Source organism: Pithys albifrons, chromosome 30 (assembly GCF_047495875.1).
Source record: "Pithys albifrons albifrons isolate INPA30051 chromosome 30, PitAlb_v1, whole genome shotgun sequence".
NCBI classification, from domain to species: domain Eukaryota; kingdom Metazoa; phylum Chordata; class Aves; order Passeriformes; family Thamnophilidae; genus Pithys; species Pithys albifrons.
The window spans coordinates 895364-915638 of NC_092487.1; the positions used below are offsets into that span (position 1 = coordinate 895364).

At 50.8% G+C, this 20275-nt stretch overlaps 1 protein-coding gene across 1 annotated transcript; it reads right to left on the minus strand.

Annotated features, from left to right (window-relative positions):
- Positions 1-5454: 5454 nt before the first annotated feature.
- Positions 5455-18894, minus strand: LOC139683924 (protein MRP-126-like). The gene is made up of 3 exons (XM_071579447.1): positions 18847-18894; positions 9880-10038; positions 5455-5819 (listed from the first exon to the last, which is right to left on the minus strand). The coding sequence occupies exons 1-3, from the start codon at positions 18853-18855 to the stop codon at positions 5634-5636; spliced, it is 354 nt and encodes a 117-aa protein (XP_071435548.1). The 5' UTR covers positions 18856-18894; the 3' UTR covers positions 5455-5633.
- Between the last annotated feature and the right edge of the window lie 1381 nt (positions 18895-20275).

A 20275-nucleotide genomic window follows, 5' to 3' on the forward strand; every position in this document is an offset into this window, starting at 1 on the left:
AAACAGGGTCTGGACACCCCCAACAAGGGTCTGAGACCCCAGAGAGCTGATCTGCTGCAAAGGGGACCCAAACCACCCTTGTCCCAAAAGGTGTGTCGTTAGGAACCAGCCCTGGTTCTTCAGGGGATGTTCTTCTGCCCTGCAGGGTGGTGGAACTGGAGCAACCCCACCCTCTGTGGGGCTTGGGGGTCTCTTCCTCCTCCAGAGACCCCCAAATGCCTCAGGATGGGCCACATAACCCATTTGGGGATGTGGGATCTGTCTCAGGACCCCCCACCCTGTGCAGGGCTGAGGGAATTCAGGTCCTTGCAGAAGATCAGGAGGTGTTGGACCCTCCAGATGGTGGAACAGCCCCATCTCAGGGGTCCTTCCATCCTCCAGAGACCCCAAAATGCCTCAGGATGGGCCACATGACCCATTTTGGGATGGAGATCTGGCTCAGGACCCCCCACCCTGTGCAGGGCTGTGGAAATTCAGGTCCCTGCAGGAGATCAGGAGGTGTTTGACCCTCCAGATGGTGGAACTGAAGGAGCCCCACCCTCTGAAGGGTGTGTGTGTGGCTCTTTCCTCCTCCAGAGACCCCCAAATGCCTCAGGATGGGCCACATGACCCATTTGGGGATGTGGGATCTGGCTCAGGACCCCCCACCCTGTGCAGGGCTGAGGGAATTCAGGTCCCTGGAAGGTGTTGGACCTTCTAGATGGTGGAACTGGAAGACTCCCACTCTCTATAGAATTTGGGAGGCTCTTTCCTGCTCCAGAGACCCCAAAATGCCTCAGGATGGGCCACATGACCCATTTGGGGATGGAGATCTGGCTCAGGACCCCCCACCCTGTGCAGGGCTGTGGAAATTCAGGTCCTTGCAGAAGGTCAGGAGGTGTTGGACCCTCCAGATGGTGGAACAGCCCCATCTCAGGGGTCCTTCCATCCTCCAGAGACCCCAAAATGCCTCAGGATGGGCCACATGACCCATTTGGGGATGTGGGATCTGTCTCAAGACCCCCCACCCTGTGCAGGGCTGAGGGAATTCAGGTCCCTGCAGGAGATCAGGAGGTGTTGGACCCTCCAGGTGGTGGAATTGGAGGAACCCCACTCTGTGAAGGGTCTGGGGGGCTCTTTCCTGCTCCAGAGACCCCCAAATGCCTCAGGATGAGCCACATGACCCATTTTGGGATGGAGATCTGGCTCAGGACCCCCCACCCTGTGCAGAGCTGAGGGAATTCAGGTCCCTGGAAGGTGTTTGACCCTCCAGATGGTGGAACTGAAGGACCTCCACTCTCAGGGGTCCTTCCTGCTCCAGAGACCCCAAAATGCCTCAGGATGGGCCACATGACCCTTTTTAGGATGTGGGATCTGTCTCAGGACCCCCCACCCTGTGCAGGGCTGTGGAAATTCAGGTCCCTGCAGGAGATCAGGAGGTGTTGGACCCTCCAGATGGTGGAACTGAAGGAGCCCCACCCTCTGAAGGGTGTGTGTGGGGCTCTTTCCTCCTCCAGAGACCCCAAATGCCTCAGGATGGGCCACATGACCCATTTTGGGATGGAGATCTGGCTCAGGACCCCCCACCCTGTGCAGAGCTGAGGGAATTCAGGTCCCTGCAGGAGATCAGGAGGTGTTGGACCCTCCAGATGGTGGAACAGCCCCATCTCAGGGGTCCTTCCTGCTCCAGAGACCCCCAAATGCCTCAGGATGGGCCTCATGACCCATTTGGGGATGGAGATCTGTCTCAGGACCTCCCACCCTGTGCAGGGCTGAGGGAATTCAGGTCCCTGCAGGAGATCAGGAGGTGTTGGACCCTCCAGATGGTGGAACAGCCCCATCTCAGGGGTCCTTTCCTCCTCCAGAGACCCCCAAATGCCTCAGGATGGGCCTCATGACCCATTTGGGGATGGAGATCTGGCTCAGGACCCCCCACCCTGTGCAGGGCTGAGGAATTCAGGTCCCTGAAAGGTGTTTGACCCTCCAGATGGTGGAACTGAAGGACCTCCACTCTCAGGGGTCCTTCCTGCTCCAGAGACCCCAAAATGGCTCAGGATGGGCCTCATGACCCATTTGGGGATGGAGATCTGGCTCAGGACCCCCCACCCTGTGCAGGGCTGTGGAAATTCAGGTCCCTGCAGAAGATCAGGAGGTGTTGGACCCTCCAGATGTCAAAACCAGCTCCAAAGGAAGCTGAAGCAACCTGAGTGAGGCAACTTGTGGTGGTCCTGTCTTAACTTGGGGGGGGTCTTGCTTCAGTTCTGCTCCTTTTGGGGAAGTTTCTGGGAAGTCCCTTCCCAGAGTTGGGCGATTTCAGCTTTGCCTCAGCCTTGGGAAATCACAAAAGTTCCTCTTCCTCCTCCTGAAGGTGTTTGGAAATTGGGTTCAAGGAGTGCCCAGGAGGGCAGCCCTGGGGGTGTTTGCAGCTCCTGTGTTAATTAGCAGCTGATTAATGACTGAGGGACCTTCTCAGTGCTAATTGGGATGTTCTGAGGGGTTGGTCTTGGTTCTTGTCCCCACCAATCCCAATGGTTGGACCCACAACTCAACGTGTTCACCCCCATATGGAGCAAAACTGCCCTGAAATGGGGTGTTCCTCCCCCAAAGAATGTTAATTAGCAGCTCATTAATGACAGAGGGACCTTCTCAGTGCTAATTATGGTGGTCTGAGGGTTGGTCTTGGTTCTTGTCCCCACAAAACCCAATGGTTGAACCCACAACTCAATGTGGTCACCTCCATATGGAGCAAAACTGCCCTAAACTGGGATGTTCCTCCCCAATAGAGTGTTAATTAGCAGGTAATTAATGACTGAGGGACCTTCTCAGTGCTAATTATGGTGGTCTGAGAGGTTGGTCTTGGTTCTTGTCCCCACAGAACTCAATGGTTGGACCCACAACTCAAAGTTTTATTGCCCCATATGGAGCGAAATTGCCCTAAAATGGGATGTTCCTCCCCAAAGAGTGTTAATTAACAGCTGATTAATGACTGAGGGACCTTCTCAGTGCTAATTGTGGTGGTCTGAGAGGTTGGTCTTGGTTCTTGTCCCCACAAAATCCAATGGTCAGACCTCTGGATGGAGCCCCAAAACGCAACATGTTCACCCCCATATGGAGCAAAACTGCCATAAAAAAGGGTGTTCCTCCCCGAAGAATCTTAATTAGCAGCTGATTAACGACAGAGGGACCTCCTCAGTGCTAATTATGGTGGTCTGAGAGGTTGGTCTTGGTTCTTGTCCCCACCAAACCCAATGGTTGGACCCACAACTCAACAATTTCACCCCCATGTGGAGCAAAACTGCCCTAAAATGGGATGTTCCTCCCCGAAGAATCTTAATTAGCAGCTGATTAACGACAGAGGGACCTCCTCAGTGCTAATTATGGTGGTCTGAGAGGTTGGTCTTGGTTCTTGTCCCCACCAAACCCAATGGTTGGACCCACAACTCAACGTGGTCACCCCCATATGGAACAAAACTGCCATAAAATGGGATGTTCCTCCCCCAAAGAATGTTAATTAGCAGCTAATTAATGACTGAGGGACCTTCTCAGTGCTAATTGTGGTGGTCTGAGGGGTTGGTCTTGGTTCTTGTCCCCACCAAACCCAATGGTTGGACCTTCTGGATGGAGCCCCAAAACTCAACGTGGAGTTGCCCCATATGGAGCAAAATTGCCCTAAAAAAGAGTGTTCCTTCCTCAAAGAGTGTTAATTAGCAGCTGATTAATGACAGAGGGGCCTTGTCATGCTAATTATGGTGGTCTGAGGGTTGGTCTTGGTTCTTGTCCCCACCAATCCCAGTGGTTGGACCCACAACTCAACGTGGAGTTACCCCATATGGAACAAAACTGCCCTGAAATGGGATGTTCCTCCCCAAAGAGTGTTAATTAGCAGCTGATTAAAAATGGAGGGAGCTTCTCAGTGCTAATTGGGGTGGGTCTTGGGGTTGGTCTTGGTTCTTGTCCCAAAAACACCCAATGGTTGGACCCACAACTCAACGTGGTCACCCCCATATGGAGCAAAACTGCCCTAAAATGGGATGTTCCTCCCCAATACAGTGTTAATTAGCAGCTGATTAATGAAGAGGGACCTTCTCAGTGCTAATTGGGATGTTCTGAGGGGTTGGTCTTGGTTCTTGTCCCCACCAAACCCAATGGTTGGACCTTCTGGATGAAGCCCCAAAACTGAACGTGGAGTTGCCCCATATGGAACAAAACTGCCCTAAAATGGGATGTTCCTCCCCAAAGAGTGTTAATTAACAGCTGATTAATGACTGAGGGACCTTCTCAGTGCTAATTGAGGTGGGTCTGAGGGGTTGGTCTTGGTTCTTGTCCCCACCAAAGCCAATGGTTGGACCTTCTGGATGAAGCCCCACAACTCAACGTGTTCACCCCCATATGGAGCAAAACTGCCCTGAAATGGGACGTTCCTCCCCAATAGAGTGTTAATTAGCAGCTAATTAATGACTGAGGGACCTTCTCAGTGCTAATTGGGGTGGTCTGAGGGGTTGGTCTTGGTTCTTGTCCCCACCAAACCCAATGGTTGGACCCACAACTCGTGTTCACCCCCATATGGAGCAAAACTGCCCTAAAATGGGATGTTCCTCCCCAATAGAGTGTTAATTAGCAGATGATTAATGACTGAGGGACCTTCTCAGTGCTAATTATGGTGGTCTGAGAGGTTGGTCTTGGTTCTTGTCCCCACAAAATCCAATGGTCAGACCTCTGGATGGAGCCCCAAAACGCAACATGTTCACCCCCATATGGAGCAAAACTGCCCTAAAAAAGGGTGTTCCTCCCTGAAGAATCTTAATTAGCAGCTGATTAATGACAGAGGGACCTTCTCAGTGCTAATTATGGTGGTCTGAGGGTTGGTCTTGGTTCTTGTCCCCACCAATCCCAATGGTTGGACCCACAACTCAACGTGGAGTTACCCCATATGGAACAAAACTGCCCTGAAATGGGATGTTCCTCCCCCAAAGAATGTTAATTAGCAGCTGATTAAAAATGGAGGGAGCTTCTCAGTGCTAATTGGGATGGGTCTTGGGGTTGGTCTTGGTTTTTGTCCCAAAAACACCCAATGGTTGGACCCACAACTCAACGTGTTCAGCCCCATATGGAGCAAAACTGCCCTAAAATGGGATGTTCCTCCCCAAGAGTGTTAATTAGCAGCTGATTAATTACAGAGGGACCTTCTCAGTGCTAATTGGGGTGTTCCAAGTGAGGAGTTGGGGTTGGTTTTGGTCCATGTCTCTACCAAACCCAATGGTTGGACCTGTTGGATGAATTTGAGTGACCTCCAAATTCTGACCCCAGGAGCATCTCGAGCACCTGCTGGAGGAAACCCAGAACTTCCCAAGGGTCTGAGAACCTCCATCCTGACTCCAAGGGGTTGTCCCTCCCTGGTTTTGGGGATTTAAGGAGAGAGGAAAGTCGAGGACTCTCCTGGAGAAGAACCAACAGACCCAGCAGAGCTTTGGAAGCCTCGGGGCAAATCTTTATTTGGCACCAAAACCATCAAGTTTGGAAGAAGAGAAGGAGGGAGGGGAGAGGACAAGGTGGGTGGAGGTTGGACTTCATCTTGGAGCCTTTCCCATCCTGAATTTTTCCATGGGGTGGGGAGGAAACCAGAGGCTGGAGCAGCACCAGGGGCTGAGCAGAGCTCAGTGGTGGTGCTGGTGCTGGTGCTGGTGCTTGTGCTGCTGGTCCTCCACCTCGTGCAGGTGCTCGTGGGTGGCAATGATGACACGGGTGATGAGCAGCATCATCTCACAGAAGCTGATCTGGGCGTCCTTGTTGATGTCCAGGTCCTTGTAGATCTCATCAATGGTGGTCTTGTTCTTCACGTGCTGCAGAGGAGGAGGGTGGACATCACTGAGAGCTCAGACCTCTCCCTGGGTGGACATCACTGAGAGCTCAGACCTCTCCTTGGGTGGACATCACTGAGAGCTCAGACCTGCCCTTGGGTGGACATCACTGAGAGCTCAGACCTCTCCCTGGGTGGACATCACTGACAGATCAAACCTCTCCATGGGTGGACATCACTGAGAGCTCAGACCTCTCCCTGGGTGGACATCACTGACAGATCAAACCTCTCCATGGATGGACATCACTGACAGATCAAACCTCTCCTTGGATGGACATCACTGAGAGCTCAGACCTCTCCTTGGATGGACATCACTGAGAGTTCAAACCTCCCCTTGGATGGACATCACTGACAGATCAAACCTCTCCCTGGGTGGACATCACTGAGAGCTCAGATCTCTCCCTGGGTGGACATCATTGAGAGCTCAAACCTCTCCCTGGGTGGACATCACTGACAGATCAAACCTCTCCCTGGGTGGACATCACTGACAGCTCAGACCTCTCCATGGGTGGACATCACTGACAGATCAAACCTCTCCCTGGGTGGACATCACTGAGAGCTCAGACCTCTCCCGGGGTGGACATCACTGACAGATCAAATATCCCCTTGGTTGGACATCACTGACAGCTCAGACCTCCCCTTGGGTGGACATCACTGACAGATCAAACCTCTCCCTGGGTGGACATCACTGAGAGCTCAGACCTCTCCCGGGCTGGACATCGCTGAGAGCTCAAACCTCTCCCCAGATGGACATCACTGACAGATCAAATATCCCCTTGGGTGGACATCACTGAGAGCTCAGACCTGTCCCTGGGTGGACATCACTGACAGATCAAACCTCTCCCTGGATGGACATCACTGAGAGCTCAGACCTCCCGTTGGGTGGACATCACTGACAGCTCAGACCTCCCCTTGGATGGACATCACTGACAGCTCAGACCTCTCCTTGGGTGGACATCACTGACAGATCAAACCTCTCCTTGGGTGGACATCACTGAGAGCTCAGACCTCTCCCTGGGTGGACATCGCTGACAGATCAAACCTCTCCCTGGGTGGACATCACTGACAGCTCAAAGCTCTCCTTGGGTGGACATCACTGACAGCTCAGACCTCTCCATGGGTGGACATCACTGACAGCTCAGACCTCTCCATGGGTGGACATCACTGACAGATCAAACCTCTCCCTGGATGGACATCACCGAGAGGTCAGACCTGGCCTTGGATGGACATCACTGACAGCTCAGACCTCTCCTTGGATGGACATCACTGAGAGTTCAAACCTCCCCTTGGGTGGACATGACTCAAGGCTCAGACCTCTCCCTGGGTGGACATCACTGACAGATCAAATATCCCCTTGGTTGGACATCACTGAGAGCTCAGACCTCTCCCTGGGTGGACATCACTGACAGCTCAGACCTCTCCCTGGGTGGACATCACTGACAGATCAAACCTCTCCCTGGGTGGACATCACTGACAGATCAAATATCCCCTTGGTTGGACATCACTGAGAGCTCAGACCTCTCCCGGGGTGGACATCGCTGAGAGCTCAGACCTGTCCCTGGGTGGACATCACTGAGAGCTCAAACCTCTCCCCAGATGGACATCACTGACAGATCAAATATCCCCTTGGGTGGACATCACTGAGAGCTCAGACCTCTCCCTGGGTGGACACCACTGACAGATCAAACCTCTCCCTGGGTGGACATCACCGAGAGGTCAGACCTGGCCTTGGATGGACATCACTGACAGCTCAGACCTCTCCTTGGATGGACATCACTGAGAGTTCAAACCTCCCCTTGGGTGGACATGACTCAAGGCTCAGACCTGTCCTTGGGTGGACATCACTGAGAGCTCAGACCTCTCCCCAGATGGACATCACTGACAGATCAAACCTCTCCCTGGGTGGACATCACTGACAGCTCAGACCTGCCCTTGGGTGGACATCACTGACAGATCAAACCTCTTCATGGGTGGACATCACTGAGAGCTCAGACCTCCCCTTGGGTGGACATCACTGAGAGTTCAAACCTCCCCTTGGGTGGACATCACTGACAGCTCAGACCTCTCCTTGGGTGGACATCACTGAGAGCTGAGACCTGGCCTTGGATGGACATCACTGAGACCTCAAAGCTCTCCCCAGATGGACATCACTGAGAGCTCAAATATCCCTTGGGTGGACATCACTGAGAGCTCAGACCTCTCCCCAGATGGACATGACTCAAGGCTCAGACCTGCCCTTGGATGGACATCACTGAGAGCTCAGACCTCTCCTTGGGTGGACATCACTGAGAGCTCAGACCTGGCCTTGGGTGGACATCACTGAGAGCTCAAAGCTCTCCCTGGGTGGACATGACTCAAGGCTCAGACCTGACCTTGGATGGACATCACTGAGAGCTCAGACCTCCCCTTGGGTGAAGACACCCAGGTCAGGAGGTCCAGCTCAGGGATGAGGGTCAACAAGGGTCAAAATTCTGCTGCAGGTTCACCCAGAATTCTGTGGGATCCTTTCCTAAGTTTTTCTGCAGCAGGTTTGGAAAGGGATGGTGGGACAGAGAGTTTGGGGCAGGAGAAAAGGGAAAGGGGTGAATCCCAGCCCTGGAGACACCCAAGAATGGGGTCCAGCCCAGGGATGAGGGTCAACAAGGGTCAAAATTCTGCTGCAGGTTCACCCAGAGCTCTGTGGGACCCTTTCATGGGTTTTTCTAGACCAGATTTGAAAAGGGATGGTGGGACAGGAGAGTGGAGTGGGAATGGGGTGAATCCCAACCCTGGAGACACCCAGGTCAGGAGATCCAACCCAGGGATGAGGGTCAACCAGGGTCAACACTCTTCAGGTTCACCCAGACCTCTGTGGGATCCTTTCCTAAATTTTTCTGCAGCAGGTTTGGAAAGGGATGGTTGGACAGAGAGTTTTGGGCAGGAGAAAAGGGAAAGGGATGAATTCCAGCCCTGGAGACACCCAGGTCAGGAGGTCCAGCCCAGGGATGAGGGTCAACAAGGTTCAAGGCTCTTCTGGAGGTTCACCCAGACCTCTGTGGGATCCTTTCATGGGTTTTCTAGAGCAGGTTTGAAAAGAGATGGTGGGACAGGAGAGTGGAGTAGGAATGGGGTGAATCCCAACCCTGGAGACACCCAGGTCAGGAGATCCAGCCCAGGGATGAGGGTCAGCACTCTGCAGGTTCACCCAGAGCTCTGTGGGATCCTTTCATGGATTTTTCTAAAGTAGGTTTGGCAAGGGATGGTGGGACAGGAGAGTGGAGTGGGAATGGGGTGAATTCCAGCCCTGGAGACACCCAGGTCAGGAGATCCAGCCCAGGGATGAGGGTCAACCAGGGTCAACACTCTGCAGGTTCACCCAGAGCTCTGTGGGATCCTTTCATGGGTTTTCTAGAGCAGGTTTGGCAAGGGATGGTGGGAATGGAGTTTTGGGCAGGAGAAAAGGGAAAGGGGTGAATTCCAGCCCTGGAGACACCCAAGAATGGGGTCCAGCCCAGGGATGAGGGTCAACAAGGGTCAAGGCTCTTCTGGAGGTTCACCCAGACCTCTGTGGGATCCTTTCATGGGTTTTTCTAGAGCAGGTTTGGCAAGGGATGGTGGGACAGAGAGTGGAGTGGGAATGGGTTGAATTCCAGCCCTGGAGACACCCAGGTCAGGAGATCCAACCCAGGGATGAGGGTCAACAAGGGTCAACACTCTTCAGGTTTACCCTGAGCTCTGTGGGATCCTTTCATGGGTTTTTCTAAAGTAGGTTTGGCAAGGGGTGGTGGGATAGGAGAGTAGAGTGGGAATGGGGTGAATTCCAACTCTGGAGACACCCAGGTCAGGAGGTCCAGCCCAGGGATGAGGGTCAACAAGGGTCAACACTCTGCAGGTTCACCCAGAGCTCTGTGGGACCCTTTCATGGGTTTTTCTAGAGCAGGTTTGGCAAGGGGTGGTGGGACAGGAGAAAAGGGAATGGGATGAATCCCAACCCTGGAGACACCCAGATCAGGAGATCCAGCCCAGCTCCCTCCCCATGAGGACCCTGCTCTGGTTCCACTCACCTTGAGGTAGTTCACAAGCTGCTTCTCGATGAGGAGCTTCAGCTCTGCCTTGGTCAGGGTGTCCCTGTCCCCCTCCCTCCTGGAGTACTGGTGGAACACATCGATGATGACATCACAGGCCTTCTCCAGCTCGGAGAGGTGGCCCTGGCTCTGGGGGGTCTGCAAGAGAAAGGATCACCCCAAAGGTACCACCAGGAGCCACAAGAGACGGGGAAGCTGCTGGAACCAGAGTGGCTCTGCCACGACCTGGTGGTGGGAACACAACCTGGTGTGGTCCAGTTGGTCTCTTTGGGGGGTAATTTGGAGTTATTTGGGGGGTTTGGGGGTAATTTGGAGCTCTTTGGTCTTTTGGGGGTAAATTGGAGCTGTTTGGGGTTTTTGGGCAGTAAATTGGAGCTATTTGGGGTTTTGGGGGTAAATTGGAGCTATTTGGGGTTTGGGGGTAATTTGGAGCTATTTGGTCATTTGGGGGGGCTAAATTGGAGCTATTTGGGGGTTTTTTGGGGGGTAAATTGGAGCTGTTTGGGCGTTTGGGGGTAAATTGGAGCTGTTTCGGGTTTTTGGGGCAGTGAGTTGGAGCTATTTGGGTTTTTTGGAGGTAAATTGGAGCTATTTGAGGTTTTGGGGGTAAAGTGGAGCTGTTTGGGTTTTTGGGCAGTAAATTGGAGCTGTTTGGGGTTTTGGGGGTAAATTGGAGCTCTCTGGTCTTTTTTGTGGGGGTAAATTGGAGCTATTTGGGGTGTTTGGAGGGTAAATTGGGGCTGTTTGGGGTTTTGGGGGTAAATTGGACTCTTTGGGGAGTTTTGGGGGGTAGGTTGGGGCTGTTTGGCCTTTTGGGGGGGTTAAATTGGAGCTGTTTGGGGTTTTGGGGGTAAATTGGAGCTATTTGGTCTTTTTTGGGGGGTAAATTGGAGCTGTTTGGATTTTTTTTGGTGTTAAATTGGGGCTGTTTGGTCTTTTGGGGGTAAATTGGAGCTGTTTGGGGGTCTTGGGGAGGTAAATTGGAGCTGTTTGGGTTTTGGGGGGGTAATTTAGAGCTCTTTGGGGTTTTTGGGGATAAATTGAAGCTGTTTGGTTTCTTTGGGGGTAAATTGGAGCTGTTTGGGGTTTTTGGGCAGTAAATTGGAGCTCTTTGGTCTTTTTTAGGGGGTAAATTGGAGCTGTTTGGGGTGTTTGGAGGTAAATTGGAGCTGTTTGGTCTTTTGGGGAGTAGTTTGGAGCTGTTTGAGGGTTTGGGGGGCAGTAAATTGGAGCTCTTTGGTCTTTTTGGTGGGTAAATTGGAGCTATTTGGGGTTTTGGGGGTAAATTGGAGCTGTTTTTTGGGAGTAAATTGGAGCTGTTTGGGGGTTTTTGGGCAGTAAATTGGAGCTGATTGGTCTTTTGGGGGGTAAATTGGAGCTGCTTGGGGTTTTTGGAGGTAAACTGGAGCTGTTTGGTCTTTTTGGGGGGGGAAATTGGAGGTGTTTGGGATTTGGGGGGTCAATTGGAGCTATTTGGGGTTTTGGTGGTTAAATTGGAGCTGATTGGTCTTTTTAGGGGATAAATTGGAGCTGTTTGGGGGTTTTGGGGGGGTAAATTGGAGCTGTTTGATCTTTTTTGGGGGGGTAAATTGGAGCTGATTGGTCTTTTGGGGAGTAAATTGGAGCTGTTTGGGGACTTTTGGGGGGTAGGTTGGGGCTGTTTGAGGGTTTTTGGAGGATAAATTGGGGCTGTTTAGTCTTTTTAGGGGGTAAACTGGAGCTGTTTGGGGTTTTTTGGGCAGTAAGTTGGAGCTGTTTGAGGGTTTAGGGGGCAGTAAATTGGAGCTCTTTGGTCTTTTTGGTGGGTAAATTGGAGCTATTTGGGTATTTTTGGGGGTCAATTGGAGCTGTTTGGGGGTTTTGGGGCAGTAAATTGGAGCTCTTTGGGGTTTTTGGAGGTAAATTGGAGCTCTTTGGTCTTTTTTGGGGGGGAAATTGGAGCTGTTTGGTCTTTTGGGGGTAAATTGGAGCTCTCTGGTCTTTTTTGTGGGGGTAAATTGAAGCTATTTGGGGTTTTGGGGGTAAATTGGGGCTCTTTGGTCTTTTTAGGGGGTAAATTGGAGCTATTTGGTTTCTTTGGGGGTAATTTGGAGCTGTTTGGGGGTTTTGGGGCAGTAAATTGGAGCTGTTTGGTCTTTTTAGGGGGTCAATTGGAGCTGTTTGGGGTTTTAGGGGGGTAATTTAGAGGGTTTTGGGTTTTGGGGAGGTAATTTAGAGCTCATTGGTCTTTTTGGGGGGGTAAATTGGAGCTATTTGGGGTTTTGGGGGTAAATTGGAGCTGTTTGGTCTTTTGGGAGTAAATTGGAGCTGTTTGGGTTTGGGGGGGATAATTTAGAACTCTTTGGGGTTTTGGGGGATAAATTGGAGCTGTTTCGGGTTTTTTGGGCAGTAAATTGGAGCTATTTGGGTTTTTTGGAGGTAAATTGGAACTGTTTGGTCTTTTGGGGGGTAAATTGGAGCTGTTTGAGGGGTTTGGGGGCAGTAAATTGGAGCTCTTTGGTCTTTTGTGTGGGTAATTTGGGGCTGTTTGGTCTTTTTGGGGCAGTAAATTGGAGCTCTTTGGATGTTTTTGGGGGGGTAATTTGGAGCTGTTTGGGGTTTTTGGAGGTAAATTGGAGCTATTTGGTCTTTTGGGGATAAATTGGAGCTATTTGGGGTTTTTTGGGCATTAAGTTGGAGCTATTTGGGTCTTTTTGGGGGTAAATTGGAGCTGTTTGGGGGTTTGGGGGGTAAATTGGAGCTATTGGGGGAGTAAATTGGAGCTATTTGGGGTTTTGGGGGTAAATTGGAGCTGTTTGGGGCTTTTGGGGCAGTAAATTGGAGCTGTTTGGTTTCTTTGGGGGGTAAACTGGAGCTGTTTGGGGTGTTTGGAGGTAAATTGGAGCTGTTTGGTCTTTTGGGGAGTAGTTTGGAGCTGTTTGAGGGTTTGGGGGGCAGTAAATTGGAGCTCTTTGGTCTTTTTGGGGGGTAAATTGGAGCTGTTTGGGGTTTTGGGGGTAAATTGGAGCTGTTTTTTGGGAGTAAATTGGAGCTGTTTGGGGGTTTTTGGGCAGTAAATTGGAGCTGATTGGTCTTTTGGGGGGGTAAATTGGAGCTGCTTGGGGTTTTTGGAGGTAAACTGGAGCTGTTTGGTCTTTTTGGGGGGGGAAATTGGAGGTGTTTGGGATTTGGGGGGTCAATTGGAGCTATTTGGGGTTTTGGTGGTTAAATTGGAGCTGTTTGGTCTTTTTAGGGGGTAATTTGGAGCTGTTTGGGGGTTTTGGGGGGGTAAATTGGAGCTGTTTGGGGTTTTTTGGGCAGTAAGTTGGAGCTGTTTGGGGTTTTGGGGGTAAATTGGAGCTATTTGGGGTTTGGGGGGTAAATTGGAGTTGATTGGTCTTTTGGGGGTAAACTGGAGCTGTTTGGTCTTTTTTTGGGGGGGAAATTGGAGGTGTTTGGTCTTTTTTGGGGGGGAAATTGGAGGTGTTTGGGATTTGGGGGGTCAATTGGAGCTGTTTGGGTGGTTTTGGGGGGTAATTTGGAGCTATTTGGGTCTTTTTGGGGGTAAATTGGAGCTGTTTGGTCTTTTTGGGCAGTAAATTGGAGCTGTTTGGGGGTTTTGGGGGTAAATTGGAGCTGTTTGGGGGTTTTGGGGCAGTAAATTGGAGCTGATTGGTCTTTTTGGGTGGGTGAATTGGAGCTGTTTGGTCTTTTTTGGGGGTAATTTGGAGCTATTTGAGGTTTTTTGGGCAGTAAATTGGAGCTGTTTGGGGCTTTTGGGGGTAATTTGGTGTTATTTGGGTTTTCTGGGAGTAAATTGGAGCTGATTGGTCTTTTGGGGCAGTAAATTGGAGCTGTTTGGGGAGTTTGGGGGGTAATTTGAAGCTCTTTGGGTTTTGGGGGTAAATTGGAGCTCTTTGGTCTTTTTTGGGGGGGGTAATTTGGAGTTATTTGGGGTTTTGGGGATAAATTGGAGCTGTTTGGTTTCTTTGGGGGTAAATTGGAGCTGTTTGGGGTGTTTGGAGGTAAATTGGAGCTGTTTGGGTATTTTGGGGGGGTAATTTGGAGCTATATGGATCTTTTGGGGGGTAAATTGGAGCTGTTTGGTCTTTTGGGGAGTAATTTGGAGCTGTTTGAGGGTTTTGGGGGGCAGTAAATTGGAGCTCTTTGGTCTTTTTGGGGGGTAAATTGGAGCTCTTTGGTCTTTTGTGTGGGTAATTTGGGGCTGTTTGGTCTTTTTGGTGGGTAAATTGGAGCTATTTGGGTGTTTTGGGGGGGTAATTTGGAGCTCTTTGGGTCTTTTGGGGGGTAAATTGGAGCTATTTGGGTCTTTTTGGGGTAAATTGGAGCTATTTCGGTCTTTTTGGGGGTAAATTGGAGCTATTTGGGTCTTTTTGGGGTAAATTGGAGCTATTTGGGTCTTTTTGGGGGTAATTTGGAGCTATTTGGGACTTTTTGGGGGTAAATTGGAGCTGTTTGGTCTTTTGGGGGTAAATTGGAGCTGTTTGGGGTTTTGGGGGTAAATTGGAGCTATTTGAGGTTTTTTGGGGCAGTAAATTGGAGCTGTTTGGGGGTTTGGGGGTAATTTGGTGTTATTTGGGTTTTCTGGGAGTAAATTGGAGCTGATTGGTCTTTTGGGGCAGTAAATTGGAGCTGTTTGGGTGGTTTTGGGGGGGTAATTTGGAGCTATTTGGGTCTTTTTGGGGGTAAATTGGAGCTGTTTGGGGGGTTTGGGGGGTAATTTGAAGCTCTTTGGGTTTTGGGGGTAAATTGGAGCTGTTTGGTCTTTTGGGGGAGGGGTAATTTGGAGTTATTTGGGGTTTTTTGGGCAGTAAATTGGAGCTGTTTGGTTTCTTTGGGGGTAAATTGGAGCTATTTGGGGTTTTGGGGGTAAACTGAAGCTGTTTGGGGTTTTTGGGCAGTAAATTGGAGCTGTTTGGTTTCTTTGGGGGTAAATTGAAGCTCTTTGGTCTTTTGGGGGTAAATTGGAGCTGTTTGGGGGTTTTTGGGCAGTAATTTGGAGCTGTTTGGGGTGTTTGGTGGTTAAATTGGAGCTCTTTGGTCTTTTATGGGGTCAATTGGAGCTGTTTGGATTTTTTTGGTGTTAAATAGGGGCTGTTTGGTCTTTTGGGGGGCAATTTGGATTTCTTTGGGGTTTTGGGGGGTAATTTGGAGCCCTTTGGTCTTTTGGGGGGGTAAATTGGGGCTGTTTTGGGGGTAATTTGGAGCTGCTTGGGGGTCTTGGGGGTGTTAATTGGAGCTGATTGGTCTTTTGGGGGGTAATTTGGAGCTGTTTGGGGGTTTTTGGGCAGTAAGTTGGAGCTATTTGGGTCTTTTTGGTGGGTAAATTGGAGCTGTTGGGTCTTTTTGGGGGTAAATTGGAGCTATTTGGGGGTTTTGGGGCAGTAAATTGGAGCTGTTGGGGGGTTTTGGGGGGGTAAATTGGAGCTATTTGGGTCTTTTGGGGGGTAAATTGGAGCTGTTTGGTCTTTTGGGGGATAAATTGGAGCTGTTTGGTTTCTTTGGGGGTAATTTGGATCTCTTTGGGTTTTTGGGGCAGTAAATTGGAGCTGTTTGGTCTTTTGGGGGGTAAATTGGAGCTCTTTGGGGTATTTGGAGGGTAAATTGGGGCTGTTTGGGGTTTTGGGGGTAAATTGGACTCTTTGGGGAGTTTTGGGGGTAATTTGGGGCTGTTTGGTCTTTTTGGTGGGTAAATTGGAGCTCTTTGGGTCTTTTTGGAGGTAAATTGGAACTGTTTGGGGTTTTGGGGGGTAAATTGGAGCTGTTTGGTCTTTTGGGGGTAAATTGGAGCTCTTTGGGGTTTTGGGGGGTAAATTGGAGCTGTTTCGGTTTTGGGGGGGGTAATTTAGAGCTCGTTGGGGTTTTTGGGGATAAATTGGAGCTGTTTGGTTTCTTTGGGGGTAATTTGGAGCTCTTTGGTTTTTTGGGGCAGTAAATTGGAGCTGTTTGGGGGTTTGGGGGGTAAATTGGAGCTATTTGGGGTTTTGGGGGTAAATTGGAGCTGGTTTTTCGGGGTAAATTGGAGCTATTTGGTCTTTTGGGGGGTAAATTGGAGCTATTTGGTCTTTTTGGGCAGTAAGTTGGAGCTATTTGGGGGTTTTGGGGGTAAATTGGAGCTGTTTGGTCTTTTTGGGGGGGGGAAATTGGAGCTGTTTGGGGTTTTAGTGGTTAAATTGGAGCTGTTGGAGGGGGTAAATTGGAGCTATTTGGGGTGTTTGGTGGTTAAACTGGAGCTGTTTGGTCTTTTTTGGGGGTAAATTGGAGCTCTTTGGTTTTTTTGGGGCTAAATTGGAGCTGTTTGGGATTTGGGGGGTAAATTGGAGCTGTTTGGTCTTTTTGGGGGGTATTTTGGAGCTCTTTGATGGTTTTGGGGGGGTAATTTGGAGCTGTTTGTTCTTTTTTTGGGGTAATTTGGAGCTGTTTGGGGGTCTTGGGGGGGTAAATTGGAGCTGTTTGGGTTTTTTGGGCAGTAAATTGGAGCTGTTTGGGGTATTTTGGAGGTAAATTGGAGCTGTTTGGTCTTTTTGGGGGGTAATTTGAAGCTGTTTGGGTGTTTTGGGGGGGGTAATTTGGAGCTATTTGGGTCTTTTTGGGGGTAAATTGGAGCTGTTTGGTCTTTTTGGGCAGTAAGTTGGAGCTATTTGGGGGTTTTGGGGCAGTAAATTGGAGCTGTTTGGTCTTTTTTGGGGGTAATTTGGAGCCTTTTGGGGGTTTGGGGGGAGTAAATTGGAGCTGTTTGGTCTTTTGGGGGTAATTTGGAGCTATTTGAGGTTTTTTGGGCAGTAAATTGGAGCTGTTTGGGGTTTTGGGGGTAATTTGGTGTTATTTGGGTTTTCTGGGACTAAATTGGAGCTGATTGGTCTTTTGGGGCAGTAAATTGGAGCTCTTTGGGGGTTCTGGGGGGTAATTTGAAGCTCTTCGGGTTTTGGGGGTAAATTGGAGCTGTTTGGTCTTTTTTGGGGGGGGGTAATTTGGAGTTATTTGGGGTTTTGGGGATAAATTGGAGCTGTTTGGTTTCTTTGGGGCTAAATTGGAGCTGTTTGGGGTGTTTGGAGGTAAATTGGAGCTGTTTGGGTATTTTGGGGGGTAATTTGGAGCTATATGGATCTTTTGGGGGGTAAATTGGAGCTGTTTGGTCTTTTGGGGAGTAATTTGGAGCTGTTTGAGGGTTTTGGGGGGCAGTAAATTGGAGCTCTTTGGTCTTTTTGGGGGGTAAATTGGAGCTCTTTGGTCTTTTGTGTGGGTAATTTGGGGCTGTTTGGTCTTTTTGGTGGGTAAATTGGAGCTATTTGGGTGTTTTGGGGGGGTAATTTGGAGCTCTTTGGGTCTTTTTGGGGGTAAATTGGAGCTATTTGGGTCTTTTGGGGGTAAATTGGAGCTGTTTGGGGATTTTTGGGCAGTAAATTGGAGCTCTTTGGGGTTTTGGGGGGTAAACTGGAGCTGTTTGGGGTGTTTGGAGGTAAATTGGAGCTCTTTGGTCTTTTGTGTGGGTAATTTGGGGCTGTTTGGTCTTTTTGGTGGGTAAATTGGAGCTATTTGGGTGTTTTTGGGGGGGTAATTTGGAGATATTTGGGTCTTTTGGGGGTAAATTGAAGCTCTTTGGTCTTTTGGGGGTAAATTGGAGCTGTTTGGGGGTTTTTGGGCAGTAAATTGGAGCTGTTTGGGGTGTTTGGTGGTTAAATTGGAGCTCTTTGGTCTTTTATGGGGTCAATTGGAGCTGTTTGGATTTTTTTGGTGTTAAATTGGGGCTGTTTGGTCTTTTGGGGGGCAATTTGGATTTCTTTGGGGTTTTGGGGGGTAATTTGGAGCTCTTTGGTCTTTTTGGGGGGTAAATTGGGGCTGTTTTGGGGGTAATTTGGAGCTGTTTGGGGGTCTTGGGGGGGTAAATTGGAGCTGTTTGGTTTTTTTGGGGGGTAATTTGGAGCTGTTTGGGTTTTTTGGGGCTAAATTGGAGCTGTTTGGGATTTGGGGGTAAATTGGAGCTGTTTGGGGTTTGGGGGTAAATTGGAGCTGTTTGGAGTTTGGGGGTAAATTGGAGCTGTTGGAGGGGGTAAATTGGAGCTGTTTGGGGTATTTTGGAGGTAAATTGGAGCTGTTTGGTCTTTTTGGGGGGTAAATTGGAGCTCTTTGATGGTTTTGGGGGGGTAATTTGGAGCTGTTTGTTCTTTTTTGGGGTAATTTGGAGCTGTTTGGGGTCTTGGGGGGTGTAAATTGGAGCTGATTGGTCTTTTGGGGGGGTAAATTGGAGCTATTTGGGTCTTTTTGGGGGTAAATTGGAGCTATTTGGGTCTTTTTGGGGGTAAATTGGAGCTATTTGGGTCTTTTTGGGGGTAAATTGGAGCTGTTTGGGTTTTTTGGGCAGTAAATTGGAGCTGTTTGGGTTTTTTGGGCAGTAAATTGGAGCTATTTGGGTTTTTTGGGCAGTAAATTGGAGCTGTTTGGGATTTGGGGGGTAAATTGGAGCTGTTTGGGGTATTTTGGAGGTAAATTGGAGCTGTTTGGTCTTTTGGGGGGGTAATTTGGAGCTCTTTGGGTTTTTTGGGGCTAAATTGGAGCTGTTTGGGTTTTTCTCTATCCCAAACCCACAGGACACCAAGGAGGGTTTTCCAGCCTACAAATAACAGCCATTTTCACCCCAAAAGTCCCTTCCTGACCCTGCTGGAGCTCCCAAACCCCCCTGATAACACCCCAAAAACCCTCTGAGGAGACCCAAAGCAGGAGATCCCACCCCCAGGAGCCCCTTTGGTGGTCACAACAAGCCATGGGGGAACCTCTCCCAGGAGAAAACATCCCTCCCTCTGGGCTGAGCCTGAGTGGAGCTGGTTGGGCCACCAAAACCCATAGCAGGTCTTGGTGAGATGTTCCCCGAGGGTCTTCACACCTTTGGTGGCCCAACCAGCACTTGGAAAAGAGCAGGGAGAGACCTGAAAAGCATTTTGGACTTGCCTTGCTCATCTTGACAGCGTGGTGGGATCCCCTCAGGCTGGAGTGGGGCAGGTCCCAACTGAGGGGTCTCTTATACCCACCCATCACCAGTTGGGAAATGTCCCAGTGCCACCCAGTGCCACCCCCCAGGCTCGTGACACACTTGGGCATTGCTCAAGGCTTGGGGTAGTTCCTTAAAAAGGGTCTCTGTGGTTTTTCCTGCAATTTGGGGTGTCACAGGCTCGGGGTGGGTGCTCAGAGCATGGGGGGGCCCCTCAGGTGGGGTCTGGTCAGAGGTTTGGGCTGTGAACTTTGTCCTCCTCCACAGCACGTGAGGAACGAGGTCACCACCACCAAGGTTGGGGTCAATTCCCTTCCAGTTCTTGACCCCCCTCCATTCCCTTGGGATTCTTCCACCTCAGCTGCTTTTGCCCCTTTTTGGGGGTGTCTTTTGGGGCACCCACAACTCCCATCCTGCCCTTCTCCAGGGACTGTCCCCACCCTACAGACCTGGGGCACCCCAAGGTGTCCCATCCTGCCCTTCTCCAGGGATTGTCCCCACCCTGCAGACCTGGGGCACCCCAAGGTGTCCCATCCTGCCCTTCTCCAGGGATTGTCCCCGCCCTACAGACCTGGGGCACCCCAAGGTGTCCCATCCTGCCCTTCTCCAGGGATTGTCCCAGCCCTACAGACCTGGGGCACCCCAAGGTGCCCCATCCTGCCCTTCTCCAGGGATTGTCCCCACCCTTCAGACCTGGGGCACCCCAAGGTGTCCCATCCTGCCCTTCTCCAGGGATTGTCCCCACCCTTCAGACCTGAGGCACCCTAAGGTGTCCCATCCTGCCCTTCTCCAGGGATTGTCCCCACCCATCAGACCTGAGGCACCCTAAGGTGTCCCATCCTGCCCTTCTCCAGGGATTGTCCCCACCCTGCAGTCCTGGGGCACCCACAACTTCCATCCTGCCCTTCTCCAGGGATTGTCCCCACCCTGCAGACCTGGGGCACCCCAAGGTGTCCCATCCTGCCCTTCTCCAGGGATTGTCCCCACCCATCAGACCTGGGGCACCCACAACTCCCATCCTGCCCTTCTCCAGGGACTGTCCCCACCCTACAGACCTGGGGCACCCCAAGGTGTCCCATCCTGCCCTTCTCCAGGGATTGTCCCCACCCTGCAGACCTGGGGCACCCACAACTTCCATCCTGCCCTTCTCCAGGGATTGTTACCTCCCTGCAGTCCTGGGGCACCCCAAGGTGTCCCATCCTGCCCTTCTCCAGGGATTGTCCCAACCCTGCAGTCCTGGGGCACCCCAAGATGTCCCATCCTGCCCTTCTCCAGGGATTGTCCCCACCCTGCAGACCTGGGGCACCCCAAGGTGTCCCATCCTGCCCTTCTCCAGGGATTGTCCCCACCCTGCAGACCTGAGGCACCCACAACTTCCATCCTGCCCTT

Coding starts and splice junctions, on each gene's coding strand:
- LOC139683924 (XM_071579447.1), bottom strand. Junction 5,820..9,879: donor AGCTTGTGAACTACCTCAAG/GTGAGTGGAACC, acceptor CCTCCTCTGCAG/CACGTGAAGAACAAGACCAC.